General features: G+C 53.0%; 1 protein-coding gene across 9 annotated transcripts in view; it reads right to left on the reverse strand.

Annotated features, from left to right (window-relative positions):
• Nucleotides 1–19,159, reverse strand: part of LOC133232436 (uncharacterized protein C17orf113) — a 58,812-nt gene that overhangs the window by 1,448 nt on the left and 38,205 nt on the right. For 3 of the 9 annotated variants that reach the window (XM_061391812.1, XM_061391810.1, XM_061391816.1), the window contains 6 exons: nt 10,134–10,282; nt 8,187–8,297; nt 6,370–6,535; nt 1,832–2,125; nt 887–1,083; nt 1–559 (listed from right to left, as the gene is read on the reverse strand). In XM_061391812.1, coding sequence (XP_061247796.1) covers nt 95–559; nt 887–1,083; nt 1,832–2,125; nt 6,370–6,535; nt 8,187–8,297; nt 10,134–10,282 — 1,382 coding nt within the window. In that variant the 3' untranslated portion in view covers nt 1–94. Of the gene's footprint in view, nt 560–886; nt 1,084–1,831; nt 2,126–6,369; nt 6,536–8,186; nt 8,298–10,133; nt 10,283–10,643; nt 13,412–14,612; nt 15,350–19,159 lie in introns of those variants that run through there. The other 6 variants (XM_061391809.1, XM_061391808.1, XM_061391807.1 and 3 more) reach the window with 4 other exon arrangements.

Here is a 19,159-nt window from a genome sequence, read left to right on the forward strand (position 1 = left end):
ACAGTCTCTGACCCCAGGAAAATCCGCTCCCCTCCCTTGGCCCCATCCCTAGACCTTTTGCTGCAGGAAAAACGTGACTTTCAGGATTCCAAACCTAAATCCTCCTCCCTTCCCACCCCCACACGTTCATTCCACAGGGCTTTCTCCACCACCTGTCGTCCTGTCCAGAGGGAGGAGACTCTTGGGATGGGCCAAGGGGGGAGGCTATGGGGAGTGGGGGGTGGACACAGTCTCCAGGAGATGCTCGCCCACCCCTTGCGCTTGTCCCTGAGATGACTTTCCCGGGCCCACCTCCCCGGAAATTTTTCTGTGCAGATCCCAAGACAACCAAAAACCCAACCCCAGTTCTTTCCCTGCCCAGGCTGCCATGAAATGGGGTGGGGAGGCTTCCTTCCTGCCTCACCTCCCACCTCCCAGCCTGCCCTCCCTTCCGGACCTGTACCGATACCTTGAGGAGACTCACAGCCAGTGCTGCATGCTTCTGCAGCTTGCTGTGCTGGCTGGAGGGCTTGGGGGGCTTCCCAGCCAGGCGGTCTTTGTGTCTCCTGCTGCTCAGGTGCTAGTGGACAGACAGACAGACTGGGAACAAGACGAGGAACCCAGGGACCCCAAAACCACCCTCTCATGCTTGGCTAGCTCACCCTTCTGCTACCCACAGTTCACACACCTAGTCCACTTGGCCCTGGAGCAGCCCTGGGAAGGGGAGGCAAGAATTGGCCTTTGCCTTCCAGGAGCTCACCATCCCTTGAGTGTCACACCTCTTTCCCCACCTGCACCCTGTTCTGCTCCACCCACCTTCTCCCTGAAGGCTCTCTCCTGCCCGCCTGGCATGGGGCCCACCCCCTCACCTCTGCTCCACCCCCAATCCCAGCCTCACTTGCCCCACCTGCTTGAGTTGGGTCTCTGAGTTGACTTGGAGCTGACAGAGAGCACAGTGGAACGGGGGGCTGGGCCCCTGCCGGCCCCCCCGGCCCCCTGTCACTCTCTTGGCCTTGTGTCCAGCTCCTCCCCGGGGCACCGTGCGGCCCCGGCCCCTGCGGGGAGCGCCCCGCTGACCTTCCACCATCCACCGGTGCTTGGCTCCTGGCGGAAGGAAAGGAGACAGCTTGTCAGCACCAGAGAGGGGTGGCAGGGCTACGGAGACCCCCTCCAAGCCAGGTCAGCCTGGCTGTCCCTTGAAGCCTCCAGGCTGCTCCACACCGACAGCTCCCCCAGCCACATGAAGTTTCTCTTTCCCTCTGAAAGGTCCTCCCATGCGTGCTAAGTTGCTTCAGTCGTGTTCAACTCTTTGCAACCCCATGGACTGTAGCCCGCCAGGCTCTTCTGTCTGTGGGATTCTCCAGGTGAGAATACTAGAGTGGGTTGCCACGTCCTTCTCCAGGGGATCTCCCAGCATCTCAAGCATTAAACCCACATCTCTTATGTCTCCTGCATTGGCAGGGGTTTCTCTATCATTAGTGCCACCTGGAAAGCCCCAAAGATCCTCCCAGCTGCTTTCGTTTCATGTCTCAAGGAAGCTTCCTTGCAGAGTAAATGGTCAGCCTTTGACTCTCATCCCAACCCCGTCCCCCAGGTCTGACCCAAGGAGAGATGGAGAGGGTGTCTCCCGTCTTCTGTGGGACCCTTCAGATCTTGTTGCCTCGGATGTCTCTTCCCAATCCTCTCTCCCCAAGCATTAGCTGGAGGACCCCAAATGCCTGCCCACTCACAGCTGGGCACAGCACCTCTGTCACCCAGCCCTCAATCACAGGGGCCACCCAGAAGCGACAGCCTGCCTGCATCTGGTGAGGGGCACCTCCTCCCCGGACTCAAGCTGGCCGGGTGCACTGACCTGTGTTGTGAGCCTGAAGCTGGGAGGCAGAATTCACGGTCACCTTACATGTGGGGCAGTAGAGACGCCCCTTCTCGCTCCTGCCTTCCCCACTCACACCGCTTCCCATAGCAACTGCTGCCGGTTCAGGCTCTGGGGCCTCTGGCCCAGGTTCTGGGGAGCAGGGTGGGCAAGATGAAGAGGAGGAAGAGGAGGCAGCATCGAAGAGGTCTGAGGGGACTGGCTCCCTGGGCGTGGGTTCTGGACTCCGGGGTGACTGGATTTCGGGACCAGGAGGAGGGGCCGCAGGAACTGCTGGGGAAATGGAAGGCCTCAGGTAAGAGGGCAAGCTCCAAGATGATTCTTGAGACCATAACTTTAAAAAAAATTATTTATTTATTTTTTTCTAACTTTTGGCTGCATGAGGCATGTTGGATCTTAGTTCCCCCACTCCTACAGTGGAAGCTTCAAGTCTTAACAACTAGACTGCCAGGGAGGTCCCTCGAGACCATGATTTTAAGCACAGACATTCTGGCGGTAGCATGGCTGAGTGGAGGGCCCCTGGTGTAGGGATGACCAGCACTGAATTCCAGACTCCTCACCAAATCACTGGGCAGACTTGGGACTCTTTGGGCTTCAGCTTTCCTACATGAAATCATAAAGTTGGGCCCAGTAGTCTCAGAGAGACCACCCAGTCCTGATAATCTACAGTTATTAGCTAACTGTTAAATAAGTGGAAGTCACCAAAAAGATGTACTGTAATATTCATAGAGCACTATTCCTAGCAGCAGAAACTGGAAACTGTCCAAATATTCATCAACAGGAGAATAGCGAAAAGAGTTGGTGGTCAGTGGAATACTACACGGCAATGAAAAAGGACAAACCACAGCTACACACAACAGCATGGAAGAAGCCAGATGCAAAACCTACACACTCCAGATCTTCCTCAACCTATAAGGGGGTTACCTCCCAATAAACCCATCATAATTTTAAAATGCATTTAATACACCTAACCTAAAAGGCAGAGGAACCAGAGATCAAATTGCCAACATCCGCTGGATCATGCAAAAAGCAAGAGAGTTCCAGAAAAACATCTATTTCTGCCTTATTGACTATGCCAAAGCCTTTGTGTGGATCACGATAAACTGTGGAAAATTCTTCAAGAGATGGGAATACCAGACCACCTGACCTGCCTCTTGAGAAACCTATATGCAGGTCAGGAAGCAACAGTTAGAACTGGACATGGAACAACAGACTGGTTCCAAATAGGAAAAGGAGTACGTCAAGGCTGTATACTGTCACCCTGCTTATTTAACTTATATGCAGAGTACATCATGAGAAACGCTGGGCTGGAAGAAGCACAAGCTGGAATCAAGATTGCCAGGAGAAATATCAATAACCTCAGACATGCAGATGACACCACCCTTATGACAGAAAGTGAAGAGGAACTAAAGAGCCTCTTGATGAAAGTGAAAGAGAAGAGTAAAAAAGTTGGCTTAAAGCTCAACATTCAGAAAACAAAGATCATGGCATCTCATCCAATCACTTCATGGGAAATAGATGGGGAAACAGTGTCTGTCAGACTTTATTTTGGGGGGCTCCAAAATCACTGCAGATGGTGACTGCAGCCATGAAATTAAAAGACACTTACTCCTTGGAAGGAAAGTTATGACCAACCTAGATAGCATATCCAAAAGCAGAGACATTACTTTGCCAACAAAGGTCTGTCTAGTCAAGGCTATGGTTTTTCCAGTGGTCATGTATGGATGTGAGAGTTGGACTGTGAAGAAGGCTGAGCGCCGAAGAACTGATGCTTTTGAACTGTGGTGTTGGAGAAGACTCTTGAGAGTCCCTTGGACTGCAAGGAGATCCAACCAGTCCATTCTGAAGGAGATCAGCCCTGGGATTTCTTTGGAAGGAATGATGCTGAAGCTGAAACTCCAGTACTTTGGCCATCTCATGAGAAGAGCTGACTCATTGGAAAAGACCCTGATGCTGGGAGGGATTGGGGGCAGGAGGAGAAGGGGACGACAGAGGATGAGATGGCTGGATGGCATCACCGACTCGATGGATGTGAGTTTGAGTGAACTCCAGGAGTTGGTGATGGACAGGGAGGCATGGCGTGCTGCAATTCATGGGGTCGCAGAGAGTCGGACACGACTGAGCAGCTGAACTGAACTGAACCTATTGAACACACAAGTTTGGCCCAGCCTACCTTAAATGTGCTCAGAACACCTACCTTAGCTTACAGTTGAGCGCAATCATCTAACACAAAGCGTATTTTATAATAAAGTGTTGACTCTCTGATGTCGTTTATGGAATACGGTGTTGACAGTGAAAAGCACATTGCTTGCATGGGCACAAAATGGTTGTGTGTCAGTTGTTTACCCTCCTGGTCACATGGCTGACCAGGAGGGTAAACATCACAAAAGAGTACATACCTCTGTCACACAGAGTGAAGTAAGTCAGAAAGAGAAAAACAAATATCATATACTAATGTGTATGTGTGGAATCTAGGAAAATGTACACATGAACCTATTTGCAGAGCAGGAATAGAGACACAGAGGTAGAGACTGGACATGTGCACACAGGGGAAGCGGAGTGTGGAGCAAGTTGGGAGATCAGGACTGCCTGACATACACTACCATGTGTGAAACAGACAGCTAGTGGGAACCTGCTGCATAGCACCAGGAACTCAGCTCGGTGTTCTGTGGTGGCCTCGAGGGCGGGAATGAGGAGGGTATGAGGGGAGGTCCAAGAGGGTGGGGATATATTACACAGAGAGTTGATTCACTTCCTTGTACAGCAGAAACTAATACAACATTGTTATCTTCTTGGGCTCCAAAATCACTGCAGATGGTGACTGCAGCCATGAAATTAAAAGACGCTTGCTCCTTGGAAGAAAAGCTATGGCCAAATCTAGACAACATATAAACAGCAGAGACTTTGCTGACAAAGGTCCGTCTAGTCAAAGCTATGATTTTTCCAGTAGTCATGTATGGATGTGAGAGTTGGAACATAAAGAAGGCTGAATGCCAAAGAATCGATGCTTTTGAACTGTGGTATTTGAGAAGACTTGAGAGTCCCTTGGACTACAAGGAGATCAAACCAGTCAATCCTAAAGGAAATCAGTCCTGAATGTTCACTGGAAGGATTGATGCTAAAGCTGAAGCTCCAATACTTTGGCCACCTGATGCAAAGAACTGATTCACTGGAAAAGATCCTGATACTGGGAAAGATTGAAGGCAGGAGGAGAAGGGGATGACAGAGGATCAGATGGTTGGATGGCATCACCGACTTGATGGACATGAGTTTGAGCAAGCTCCAGGAGTTGGTGATGGACAGGGAAGCCTGGTCTACTATAGTTCATGGGGTTGCAAAGAGTTGGAGATGACTGAGCAACTGAATTGAAAACAACACAGTAAAGCAATTATACTCCAATTAAAAAAAAAAAAAAGAGTATGTACTGTATATCTCTAGCCCAGAAAAGATCAAAACTTGAAATTGGAAGTCCAATTTCTAACTGAATGCATATCGCTCTCATACCACGTGTGCTGTGTGCTAAGTCGCTTCATCGTGCCCAAATCTTTGTGACCCCATGGACTGTAGCCCAACAGTCTCCTCTATCCATAGGGTTCTCCAGACAAAAATACTGGAGTGGGTTGCCATTCTCTTCTCCAGGGGATCTTCCCGACTCAGGGATCGAACCCATGTGTCCTGCATTGCACGTGGATTCTTTACCACTGAGCCACCAGGGAAGCCTTGGGAAGTCAAAAGATCATAGTCCAAATCATCGTGAAGTTGGGAACCATCTGGATGGCACTGACCAAAACCAGGTGAGACTAACCTCTGGTGAGAAAAGTCAGGCTCATGGTTATCCTGGGGGAGGGTTATAGGTGGTTGAATAGCATCACCCCCAAACTCATGTCCATCTGGAATCTCCGAGTGTGATCTTGTCTGGAAAGCAGAGTCTTTGCTGATGTAATTAGTTAAGATGAGATCAAACTGGACTAGAGTGGGCCCTAGGTCAGTGACTGGTGTCCTTCAAAGAAGATCACGTGAACACACAGGCACGGGGGAGAAGGTGATGTGAGGGTTGAGACAGAAGATCAGAATGTGGCCAAGGATTGCTGGCAACCACGAAGCTAGAAGAGGGGGTGAAACAGACTCTCTCTCTCTGCACCCTGGGAAGGAACCTTGCTGACACCTTGTTCCAAAGGTCTGACCTCCAGAAACCGAGAAAATACAGTTCTGTTACTTTCAGCCACCCAGTTTGTGGTCATTCGTTATCCCAGGCCTGGGAAGCTAACCAGGTAGTGACTGGGAGAGGGCCCGAGGAGGGGGGCGGGCGGTGCTTCTGGGGTGCTTTGTGACATGTTTATTCACCTCAGCAGATTCAGGCTGGAAAATCCAAGATGCTCTTCCCTGTGGTGTGTGCCTCTCCCTGTACAGACGGAATACTCCAACACAAGCGGGAATAATAAGCAGCAAGCACTCAACCCCTTATCGGAAACCAGATTTGGAGTGGGACAGGGGCGGGACAAAAGTTCAGGACTGACCTTTGCTGTGCCGCTCTTCAGGGGCTCCACTGGCTGGAGTCGGGGTGGGGGGCACCGGCATCCCATCCTGGGTCAGGGTTTGCGGCCTCTGCTTGCTCTTGGCGGCTTCAACAGCCTTGAGTTTTCTGGCATGTTTGTGGCCTTTGTAATGTGCTTCAGCCTGGTTCTGGGGAGGGGAGAGTCTGGGGTCACCATTCATTTGCTGCGTCTACCTGCCCCATCCATGAGCTGGCACGTAGGGGGCAGGTCAGAGGGAGGCAGGGCTCCAGCCACACAGGGAGCAAATCCTTGCCATTGTCGTTATCATTATAGCACGTGTGTGGGCCCAAGGGTTACAGAATGCATTCTCGTATGTGAACGCCCAGGCAAACCGCCACTGCCTTCCAATTCTGCCTCAACGCCTCTTTAGCTGTGCATCTTTGGGCAAGTCACTTCACCTTTCTGAGCCTCAGTTTCCTGACTCATAAGCTTTGGTATGATAATACTGATATCACAGAGTTGTGAGAATGAAAATGAGAACATGAATGACAAGTGAAAGCGAAAGTGTTAGTTGCTCAGTTGTATCCAACTCTTTGCGACCCTATGGACTATACCCTGCCAGGCTTCTCTGTCCGTGGGATCCTCCAGGCAAGAATATTGGAGTGGGTTGCCATTCCCTTCTCCAGGGGATCTTCCCAACCCAGGGATGAATGACAAGGGCCTAGTACAGAGAATAAGTGCTCAGTGAATATTAGTTACTAGGTTTATAAATGCACGAGTGAGAAAACAGAGCAGTCCCCATGCTTTAGGGAACATACACTCCGGATCATTCATCCTTCTGTACGTGTTTTTTAACAAATAGCTCCTGAGCATTTGCTATTTGCCAGGCACTGTGTTGGGCCTGGCATGAAAAATATATGGTTTCTTTATCAGAATGAGTCTCATTTTGATAAATGAGTCTCAATTTGATAAATGAAACTCATTCTGATAAAGAAACCATATATTTTTCATCTCTCTGTCCATCACTTGCATGACTCACGTAACCTGAAAGCCTGGAAGGAACCCCCAAACCTGGCCTGTCCACTGGGGATTCCTGCTTGTTGCTCCCCAAAGTAGGAAAGAAGGCCCTGTGGCCCCTCCTTAGGCTCTTTCACAAGAGCAGGTCTGCCAACAGCATCTCCCCAAACTGCAGAAGTTGCCTGGACAGAAGGCAAACGTTCCCTTGGAGGCCAGAATGAGGCTTCCCTACTCTCTAGGGGCAGGCCCTGCTAGGAAGTATGTGGACTGTGGGGTCAGCCAGGCCTGGGTTCAAATCCCAGCTCTGCTAATTACCAGCTGTGTGACCTCAGGCAAGTCACTTAACCTCTCTGAAGCTCAGTTTCCTCATCTGAAAAATGAGGCTGAGGATGGGACCTCGAACCATCTCACAGATGTATCATGAGAACTAATTAAGAGGATGGGCACAAACAGATTCTGTAAACTCTCAGGTGTGTTAAGAACTCAGCCCCGAACCAGAACTGATGGTGGCCCCAGGGACCCAGAGTAGGGAAGGGCAGCCTGCTCTCATCAGAAGGTTCCAGAACACAGGAGAGAGGCATAGGGGGAGGAAAACAGAATCCTAGGGGGATGGGCTGGGAAGGGGCACAGGAATCTGGAGAGAGGAGAGGATAGTATGGATAAAGGGCCAGGGGCGGCTCTTCCTCAACGAAGGACAGAAAATACAGACCACAGTCCCTTTGCCACCCCTATTCCTCCAGGCAGGAAAGACCTGGAAGCCAAGGGTCCAGCCCGCTCCCTGCCCAGCACCCCCCAAGCCTGTTTCCACAACTCCCTCTCACCGCTGAGTTGAATCTCAGGTGACAGATGTTACAGGAAATGAAGAGCTTCTTCTTCAGGGGAGAGGGAACCCCAAATGTGTGGCTGATGACAGCTTTCTGGACCGGGTCCATCTGTGGAGGGGTGGGAGGGCATAGTAACTGTGGGGTCAGCTAAGTAAGGTGGGAGGGCAGTGCCAATTGTCCAAAACTAAAGTCTATGGACGAGGGCAGTGGTCAGCCCATAGGAAGAAATTTCTCATGTCTGTGGATATTAAACACTGGAAAAGGAAAGCCTCTTCCCTGGCTGACTTTCTTAGACGGCCTAGGCTTGTGCTTGGAGGCAGGGGGATGGCATGTGACTTTTGTGATCTTGAGAAACCGTGGCCTGGTGATCACACTGACTTCCCTTGCTGCCCCTCTGGTCCCTTTTTTTCCTCATTCATGAGAATTACATCTACGTGTGCAGAGTTGGGGGCAGGGAGAAGCGGAGAAGGGAATTTGGAATTTCCTCCCCCATAACCCAGCCTTGTGCTGCACTTGTGGGCTGGGGGAGATAAAGCTTATTGTATCAGCTTTGCCACTGTCACAGGGCCTGAGAGTGAGAGCCACGGCCCGGGGCAGTGGGGGACCAGGCTGGGGGCAGGGAGCAGGGTTAGCAGATGGAAGCCAGAGGGTTCCCTGAAGAGTAGCGCATTTCCCTGGAATATGAATTTGTATTTTTTTTCTTTTCCTTGTTTTAAATAATTTCTGTTTCTTCTATCAAACCAAGCCTTTATGTTCCCTTTTCTCAAGGGCTGGGTTGTTGTGTCAAAAGCAGAAGTTGTTGGGGGCTTACTTGTCAAGAGGAACTTTCCAAACCTTCCTGAGAGAGGAGAACACAGGCTTTGAGAGAAGAGCATGGTTTCAGAAACTTCCCTGAGACCAGAAAGAGGTTCTAACCCTCACAGCACCCAGGGCCAGGGGCTGAGGTAGGTGGGTGGCAGGGTGGGACAGGATTTCAGGGGAGAGTGGCCTGCAGGGCCCCCAGTGATGAGAACAACTGCAGATTGACCCCCTCATAGGGACCATGTGCCTGAACAATGAGCATGTCAGCAAGTGACAGTGGGGACTGAAAACCAGAGGACCCCCCCCAATTGTCTCGGGCTCCTTAGGATCTTTGTACAAGTTTGGAGGGCGGGAAGGAAGGGGCTCCCAAGGGTGATTAGGTAGACTTTCCCCCCATCTTTTCAGGATGGGGTGAGGCTCATCAATGATTACATTTGATTTTTCAAAAATTTTTTAAAAGGGGTCATATACCTTATAGCTCATATAGTGAAGTAAATTTCATATTTACACACATACATGGAAATACTAGTACACAGACTAGTAGGCAGACACACAGCCCATAAACTTACAGGTAGTTACAAATCACAGAAACAAGCAGAAAGATACACACTCACCTGCACACCAATGGCACACATTCACAAACTTACAATCATCCAAACCATATGAAAACATACAGCAGAGGCCAGGCACACACCAAACACATACACAGTAGACACAAAAAAACTCAGATACCCAGGCATATACACTACATAAAGACAAATACACAGGCATAAAGAGTTAACAAGCACACGTGCACAAACTCACACCCATAAATACACACAAAGTCCTACAGAGACAAACTAAAACGGGAAGGCACACAGACATACACAGATCATCCACAGATGCCCCTTTATGAAAGCTCGATGAAACCTGCAGCTCACAGGCCCTCCAGGCTCAGCACCAGTTGCTAGGGGACAGGACAGTAGCATCCTGGATATTCTGGCCTAAGGAGGAGCTGGGCCCCATTTGGGGAGCACCTGGTCACTCGGGGGGATGTTGCTCCTGGTTGGACCCAGCTTCTAAGAGCCAGCCCCTGGGAGCACACCTTCCCAGCCCACCCCCATGCTGGGTTGCACGCCCCCCACCCGCCCGCCCAGCCCGTACCGTGCTGAAGTTGGGGAAGAGACTGAGCGGGGTGGCGCCATTGAAGTGGAAGGTGAGCAAGTGCTTGAAGTCCAGCGGGGGCTGCAGAGGCCTGGCGGGCAGGGCCAGGGAGGCCAGCAGCGGGCTGGGGGCTCCGGAGGCCGGGCCTGCTGCAGGAGGAAGAAGGGCAGGGTCTGAAACAGGGAGTCACAGGGCTCGCTCCTCCCTCCACAGCCAGAACAAAAGAGGTTGATGGGCTTCTTGGCTGTGGAGCCAGGGCAGAAACTCTCTTCTCCACAAAGCAGCGCTGGCTAAGCCCAGGGTGATTACAGCCCATTTCTGCGCCTCTCCCCTGTACCACTGGGGAAGTGGAAGCAGAGGGTCCACAGTTCCAGGCTCCCAGCCCAGAAGGATGACCACCACCCCCACCCCCCCACCCCCCACCGCAGGGGCAGCATTATGGCCCCAGTGAACCCCAGAGGGGAGTCGGGGCGGGCCCCTGACACACACACCACCATGGAGACTGCACGATGCACTGGGTTTCCACTTTATTGCAAATTAAACCCAAACCTAGGAGACTTGGAAAGGCCAGCCCCCTCCCCTCTCACTAACTACTCCCCTCCAGATCCCCCACAACATTCACAGCAAGGGCTGACAGAGGGGATAGGAAACCCCCCAGAATCTGAAGGGATGTATTCCCCAACTCCGGTGAGGCCCCAACTGCTCTCCACTGGAGACAAAAGCCCTCCAACACCCCTGGGTCAGGCCTGAGGCTGGTCCTTGGGGTCAACCAGTCCAGCACTGTGGTTTATACACTCTTTGGTCTTAAAGGTCTGAGGCAGGAGCCTGGGTTCAATCCCTGGTCAGGGAACTAAAATCTCAGCACTGCCAAAAAAAAAAAAAGAGAGAGAGAGATCTGAGGCAAGGGCAGGGGAAGGTTAGGAACTTGGAGAACAACCAGACTTTGAGGAAGAAAAAAATTAGAAATAAATTCAGCCCATTTGGGACTTTTTTGAACCCTGTTGTTGCAAAACCAAAAGAAGTCCTTTTCAGTTTTGTGTGTTAACACGAGGGAGGCTAGGATAGATTTATTTCACATTGATAAATACGTATGTCTGTGTGTGTGCGCTAAGTCGCTTCAGTCTAGTCCGACTCTTTGCCACCCTATGGACTGTTGACTCCCAGGCTCCTCTGTCCATGGGATTTTCCAGGCAAGAATACTGGAGTGGATGTCTACATATAGCCAAGTACAGAAAAGTCTCAGGCAGCCTGTTGGTGGAGAGGGCACCTCTTACTTCCCTTGAGCTTTTTCACAGAGAGGGTGCTCTGATGTGCGTTAAAAACAAAGACAGTCATTTTTCCCCCAGTTGTATCTGAAGAGAAGACATGTTGCTAGGAGCAGGGCTAACAGTCAAGGACCCAGTCTCCTGGCCTTCAACCCCTCAACTGAGGAGGCTCTGTCTTCCTCCTTCCAACCAAGACCCCTCAGCTTTTCTAGAGAGAAAACTTGAGTGGAGTTCCGAGGGAACAGGGTGAACTACTCCCCACAGAACCGGAAAGGTCAGGAGTGATATTTAGGGTGCCCGAGACCCTAGCACCTCTGCCCACGGGCCCAAGCCCCCACTCGCACCCCCGACCCAGCCCCTCCTCCACATCCCACTGAGCCGGGTTAGTACTCAGCGTGGAGCCGAGGAAGCCCGGGGAAGGTGGGTGGGAGGCCACAGTTAGGAGGTAAGCTTGCTAGGTCAAGTCTGGCTTGGCCCTTAGCGAGTCCAGGGCCCCAGACCGGCTGGACAGGGGAGAGGAGGCCGCTCTCAGGTGAGCTGCGAGCCCAGGAGGCCCTCGCCCCACCCGCTCTCCAGGAACTCCACCGCCAGCGCGAAGTCAAACTCGTGCAGCGGCGGCCCATCTACCGCGATCTTCACCACGGGGCCGCCCCGCCCTTCCCCCGCCCCGCCTGGCCCCCACCACCGCAGCTCCCGGCTGCGGCCGACCTTGTCCAGGAGGCCGGCGCCCGCAGGCAGCGCCAAGGCCAGTGCGGCCAGGGCGGCGAAGTCGGGGAAGAGCTCGTGCAGTTCTGAGCGCGCGCACGCCAGCTTGGTGCACAGGGCCCGCGGGCCCAGCCGCCCCAGGCTGCACACCACGCGCTTGAAGAGCGCGAAGTCGCCCAGCGCCCTCTGGCGCACCACAGCGGGGGCGAAGGCGCGCAGCAGGACGCGGAGTGCCCCCTCGCCGTGAGCGCCCAGCTCCTCTGGGGCCTGCGGGTAGCGGCGGGGGTCGAAGATGGCCGCGAAGGCGGCCACGGCGTCCAGCGAGGGCCCGGGGTAAGAGTCCCGCAGCCCCCTCCGCATGGAGTCCAGGAAGGCTCCCCGCAGTCGCTCCAAGCCCTGGACCGCAGCTTCAGAGTAGCCCACCAGCTCCACGCCGCGGTAGGTGCAGCGGCCACAGCCCAGATCGGCACTAGAGGATGTCAGTTCCTGCAGGAAGCCCTGGAGGCGCGCCCCACCTGAACTGCACTGTGCGTGGAGGGAGGCTGTAGCTGCCATCACCAGAGGCTGCAGCAAGGCCAAATCCGGCTCTTCTGGCTGCAGGACAAGGGCCAGCTTCTGCACGGAGGGCAGAACATCCAGCAGGAGGTGGGTGAAGGCCACGAAGGTGAACTGGCGCAGGGCGAGGGCCAGCGCCCTTGTGGTAGGCGAGGCTGGGGCAGAGGCCTCCAGTGTGAGCACCAGGCAAGGCCAAGCCTCAGCCACAGCTTCCACCACAGGCAGCAGGGAGGCCCAGGGCACTGGCCGTGGTCCTGCCAAGTCAATAGCTGCAAGGTCCAGTGCCGCCCTGAGTTCAGGGACCACGTGAGAACTGGGGCCGCCATGCAGGCGAAATAGGGCATCCAGTACACTTTCATATTCACCTAGGTAGGCAGGGGGCTTGGGGTCTGTCCGGCCAGGGAGGCAGTGTAGCTCCGTGAGCAGTGGGCAAGCGGCCTGGAGCTGCGGGCGCACGCTCCCCAGGCGGTCACTGGGGAGGCTTGAGCTGAGCCAGGCCAGCTTGGATGCAGACACGCCAAAAGCCTGCAGGATGTCCAGGACTTGGCCAGCGGTGGCCTTGCCTTCCTGTAGCTCCACACTGCCCAGAAAGGTGGTGGCAGGCTGGCCATCGCAGGGGGACACTGAAGTGACAAACAAGGCCAGACGGTGGGACTCAGGCCAGTCCCTGGTCTCGTCCAACACCAGGCCCACATACGGGGATGCCTTCAGGCGCTGACGGGCCTCTGCGTGCAAGACACTGGCGATGGCCACCTGGGACAGCCAGGGAGAGAAAAAGGGAGGACAGGGTTAGGCTACTCCTGAGAAGGGGAGGCAGACAGGACGGGGTGAAAGAGCACAGGCCTGGGGTTGGACAGTCTTAGGGACTAATCCTAGCTTTGTCACTTACTGGCTGCATGACCTTGGGCAAGTCATTTGACCTCTCTGTTCATCTCTTAGTTGCCTTGAGGCTAATACCTGCCCCCAATCTCCTTAAAAGGTTGTTATGACTTACCAATTTTTTTTTTACTCACGCCACACTGCTTCTGTGATCTAGTTCCCCAACCAGGGATTGAACCCAGGCCCTCAGCAGTGAAAGCTTGGAGCCTTAATCACAGGACCTCCAGAAATTCCCATTCATGTAATCTTTTGTTGTTATGTTTATAAATGTGAAAGTGCTTTAGGAATCATAAGGATTCTAAAGCATCTGTTTGTTTTTCTACAGCATCGCCCCAGTCAGCCTTATCTTGGGGGTCTCCCTCTGCTCTGCTGCTCTGGGATTAACTGATAGGTTGACTGCCCACAGGTTAAACAGGGCCCCAGCTGTGTGCTGTTTGTCTCTCATCTCTCGGTAGGATGAGATCCAACCTCTTCACCCCCATACCAGCCCCAGGACTCATAAAGCCAATACCTAGGACAGAGCTACATAAGTGTGCATGTCCCCAGTGGCCATGTGGGTGATACTGAGTTTCAAGAGGACGGGGGATAAACCAATGGGAATGGGGAAGCCCATGCCCTGCTCTCCAACTCCAGAACTTCATGCCCTGACTGCACAGGACCTAGTTTTTCAGCAGAAGTCAGAAGTCCACATTTTTATATGGAATGTCTTTTTTTTTTTTTTTTTAACTTGGAGACTAATTTAAGTCTTTCAAAAACACTGTGAAAACTACCAAAACATGCCTGTGAGCCAATCAAGCCCCCAGGCCACCAGTTTGCAACCTCTGGCCTAGGTAGTGAGCCAAGCACCCCTGATCCCCCGAGGACAGAGCCTGGTCCAGCCTCTTCACTGTTAGGCGCCCTGCAGTTGGCCCGGGGCCTGGCACCTAGTATGCCCTCAGTGCAGGCTCTGATGGGTGAAGGTGTGAATGAACTGCTTTGGCCTCTTCCCCGGGGACCTGGCATGCTGGTGCCATGCCCAGATGGCTCGGTGTCCTCCCTCCTCAATCCCTCCCCCACACCCCTGGCTGCCACCCACCTGCATGTCCCTCACCCTCCTGGGGCTGTAGTAATCGCCGTGATCCATGCCCAACAGCGCCTGGCACAGGTTGAATCTCTGCAGCTCGAGCAGGGCAGAGCAGCGGTCGTCAGGCACTTCCTCCTTGGCCATGCAGTACACTGTGGTCAGCACGGCCACTTTAGCCGGGTCTGCTTCCACCTTGACGCCCTTGGAGCTGAGGGCGGTGGCCAGGCCTGGGCAGGCTCCTCTGCCCTCAGCCTGGCCCTCAAAAGAGGGCTGGCCCCGGTTGGCAGCCAGAGCCTGGCGGTGGGCCCCCGAGGTCACGTGGCGCAGCAGGGCGTGGCGCTGGAAGTTGTCGGTGCCCACAGTGAAGGCATTCTCCGCTTTGCCATGCTTGTTCCGCACCAGGGCCTGGCGGCACTCAAGGCAGAACATCAGCTTCCGCTCGTAGTCAAAGTCCAGCCAGGTGAACTCCTCTTTCCAGTGCTCGTTGAAGTAACGCTTGCACTTCTTGTTGGAGTTGGAAGCCTCTCCAGCTGGTTTCTTCCCTGGGGGCACCATTCCTCCTCTGGGGGGCAGGGCACCCCCAGCCCCTGCCCAAATGCTCTTGCCCCCCAGCCTCCCCCGCACACCGAAGCACCTCCCTTGACAGGGAGAGTTTGTAGGGAGGCACAAGGGGGGCAGCCCTCCAGGCTAAAGGGGACCATTCATCTAACTTAGCCAGGAAAGTTTACTTCTGCTCCGCTGGTGGGAGACTGGAGGTGAAAGAAACAAAGGAGAGGTGTTAGGAGTCCACTGGGGGTTACGCTGCCCACAGACACTCCCCGACCAAGGTGTGGTTTGGACCCAATGGGGAAGGGCTACTGGGAGTGGGCCACAGAGTGTTATCCAAAGTGGGTTGAGGTATGAGGGGTCCCAGCTCGCCAGCAAGGGTCTCCCTCCATCCAGGACAAGGCATCAGTTGCTTTGACTGCTGAAGCATGTCAGAACTCAGAGCTGGAAAGACTGGCACCACCTACGCAATTTTATAAGTGTGGGGACTGAGTCCTGGAGACCAACAGTGGTTCTCAGGGCTCATGAATAGTTCGTGACTGAATCCTGACACCTTGCCCAAAGGATAACTGGTGTCTCCAGAAGGAAGTTAACAGCTAGCTGTGCTCCCAGAGCCACGGGACTGAGAAACAGGATTGGTTTTCTCTGGAGCTTCATTCCCTAAGACAAGCATGGATACACTCACACACACATCAGTAGTGCGGTTCTAGGAAGGGTAGCCCAGACGTGAGGTGAGGGCTGGGTCCCAGACTGAAGGCAGTCAGCTGGTTGCCCCTACCTCCCTCACTCTACCACCACCACCGGTGCTAGATGAGAATGAGCAGTTCAGTCCCAGAAGGCCACGCCAAATGATGGCCAAGACCTGCCACCTCTGCTTCCTAATTCTCTCTCACACCTGCCCCTCCTCTCTGGGTTTACTGATGACAACAGCAGTCACCACCGTTTACTGAATGTGAACTGAGTCAGGCCCTGTGCTAAGGGTTGTGATGACACCATTAGGAGACCAAGATTACTCTTGCAAGTATAACCCTCACTTTGGACAGGAGGAAACTGAAGCTCAGGGACTTTCAGGGACTTGCCCAAGGTTTGCCAAGCAGTAAGTGGCTGAGGTGGAATTATTGGGTTGGCCCCAAAGTTCATTTGGAGTTTCCCCCCATAACATCTTGGGCTTTCCTGATAGCTCAGTTGGTAAAGAATCCACCTGCAATACAGGAGACCCCAGTTCAATTCCTAGGTCAGGAAGATCCACTGGAGGAGGGATAGGCTACCCACTCTAGTATTCTTGGACTTCCCTTGTGGCTCAGCTGGTAAAGAATCCGCCTGCAATGCAGGAGACCTGGGTTCAATCCCCAGGTTGGGAAGATCCCCTGGAGAAGGGAAAGGCTACCCATCCCAGTAGTCTGGCCTGGAGAATTCCATGGACTGTATAGTCCATGGGGTCACAAAGAGTCGGACATGACTGAATGACTTTCAGTTTCCCGTAACATCTTACAGAAAAACCCGAATGAACTTTTTGGTTAGTGCAATAGAACTCGAGTCCTCCTGACCCCACAGGCCACACTGAGACCCTGGCCTTCACCGTCTCATCTGGATTATGCAGCGGCCTCCGCCTCTGCAGTGGTTCTCCCACTCATACCTCATGAAACAGCCAGAGAGCAAGGCCACATACAGATCTCACTATGTCCCTCCCTTGTGTCCACGTCTTCAGTGGTGTCCCACTGCCTAAGTCTACATACCTCGCCATGAGCCAGAGAGGCCCCCCTAACCTCTAGACACCTCCAGACGTTCCTCACTTCTGTCTGCTCAGCTAATCCAAAGGCTTACTGTGACCCACACGCATTACTGTTACGTTTGCCCCTGCCTCCACCCCCAGTGCCTGGAACTCCCTTCTTCCCCGGCTGTTTGCCATTCATTCCTGGAGAGCAGCTCCGGCATCCCTTCTGCCACCTGATTCGCCCCCCAACTGGGGTTGGTACCGGTCCTCTTTGTTGTTTAGTTGCTAAGTTGTGTCCGACTCTTTTGTGACTCTATGGACTGTAGTCCGCCAGGCTCCTCTGTCCATGGGATTCTCCAGGCAAGAATACTGGAGTGGGTTGCCATTTCCTTCTCCAGTGGATATTCCCGACCCAGGGATCAAACCCGCATCTCCTGCATTAGGAGATGGATTCTTTACCACTGAGCCACCAGGGAAGCCCCACCTGTCCTCTCATTACCCGTAATTCCCCGTGTACCAGTGTTCATAACACAACACAGTGAACACAGGGATCCTCTATGTAACTCTGCACTTGGTTCCTGAAAGGCCAAAATCACATTTATTCATATATTATTTCTATACCTCTAGGTTCTTATGCATGCAGATGGCTCTCAGCAGAAGTTGATTGCTTGAAAGAATGAAAGGATTTATTTTGAATGTATGAAACAACTTGTTTCTGAGACCATTGGTTTAACTGATTCTAAACTCTGAGAAAGCAGTGACTGTCTTGCCCACCTGATATTATTCCCAGAACTCTGTGTAGAACCTGGCACTTAGTGGGTGGGTACATTAAGGGTTGCTGCTGCTGCTGCTGCTAAGTTACTTCAGTCATGTCCAACTCTGTGCAACCCCATAGACGGCAGCCCACCAGGCTCCCCTGTCCCTGGGATTCTCCAGGCAAGAACACTGGAGTGGATTGCCATTTCCTTCTCCAATGCATGAAAGTGAAAAGTGAAAGTGAAGTTGCTCAGTCCTGTCCAACTCTTCACAACCCCATGGACTGTAGCCCACCAGGCTCCTCCGTCCATGGGATTTTCCAGGCAAGAGTACTGGAGTGGGGTGCCATTGCCTTCTCTGACAATAAGAGTAGATGGGTAGAATTCCAGGGGGAACCCATTCAGTATAAGGAGAAACACTCCATGTTGCCCGAAGTGGGTGAATCCTGCTGGTCCTCTTTCCCTGGATTGTAGGGGGGCAATTGGTACTGCTCATCACACCCTCCTGAAACACACTTTTCTCTGACCTTCCAGGATCCCACATCCCCTGGATTTTATTGCTTTCATCAACCACTCCTTTGATGTTATCTCATCCTTTTTTTCCCAATCTCAGACCATCCAAAGAGTCAGAACCGTTTCTGAAGGACACTCCTCTGGGCACCACACCTCTCTACCCAACTGCCTTCCTGGCTTTTCTAGACAGATCTCTCCTGCATCTGTCCCTACAGCATCTGCTCCCCTCCCAGGCTCCCTCACTCAGAAAACGGCCCATTCTCCCACCCATGTGCTCTGGCTAGAAACCTGCCTGTCCAACCCCCACTCTCTTCCGCATTAGGACCTCATCCAGCCATAGGTTCTATTGAGCCCACCTCCCTGATCTACCTCTAACTCCTCCCTCCTCTCCATGCCACTGCCACCATCCTTGTCCAGACCACCATCCTCTCTTGCTTGGACTATGGCAGTTGATTCCTGATGGCACTCTGGGTCTCCACTCTTACCCTGCTCTTGGGTCAGAAACTCTCAGTACCAGAGGGGGCTCTTAAAAATATACCACTTAAAATCCTCTCACTATTGTGACTTCCCTGTGGTCCAATGGTTAGCATGCATGCATGCTAAGTCGCTTCAGTTATGTCCAACTCTTTGCAACCCTATCGACCGTAGCCTGCCAGGCTCCTCTGTCCAAGGGATTCTCCAGGCAAAAAAAACTGGAGTGGGTTGCCATGCCCTCCTCCAAGGGACCTTTCTGACCTAGGGATCGAACCTGCATCTCATGTCTCTTGCATTGGCAGGCAGGTGCTTTACCACTAGCCGCATCTGGGAAACCCCAGTGGTTAAGACTCTGTGCTTCAAATGCAGGGAATGCAGGTTCGATCCCTGTTCCAGGAACTAAGATCCCACATCCCAAAGAAAAAAACAAACAAACAACCCCCTCTACTGCCCATTGCTCTGAGGCCAGCACCAGAATCCCTTTCTAGGTGTGCCAAATGCTCAGGCATTACTGACCTCCCTAGGGGACACTTGTGCCTCCCTCCCCTTCCAGATAC

This window comes from Bos javanicus, chromosome 19 (genome assembly GCF_032452875.1).
Source record: "Bos javanicus breed banteng chromosome 19, ARS-OSU_banteng_1.0, whole genome shotgun sequence".
In the NCBI taxonomy this organism is placed as follows: Eukaryota; Metazoa; Chordata; class Mammalia; order Artiodactyla; family Bovidae; genus Bos; species Bos javanicus.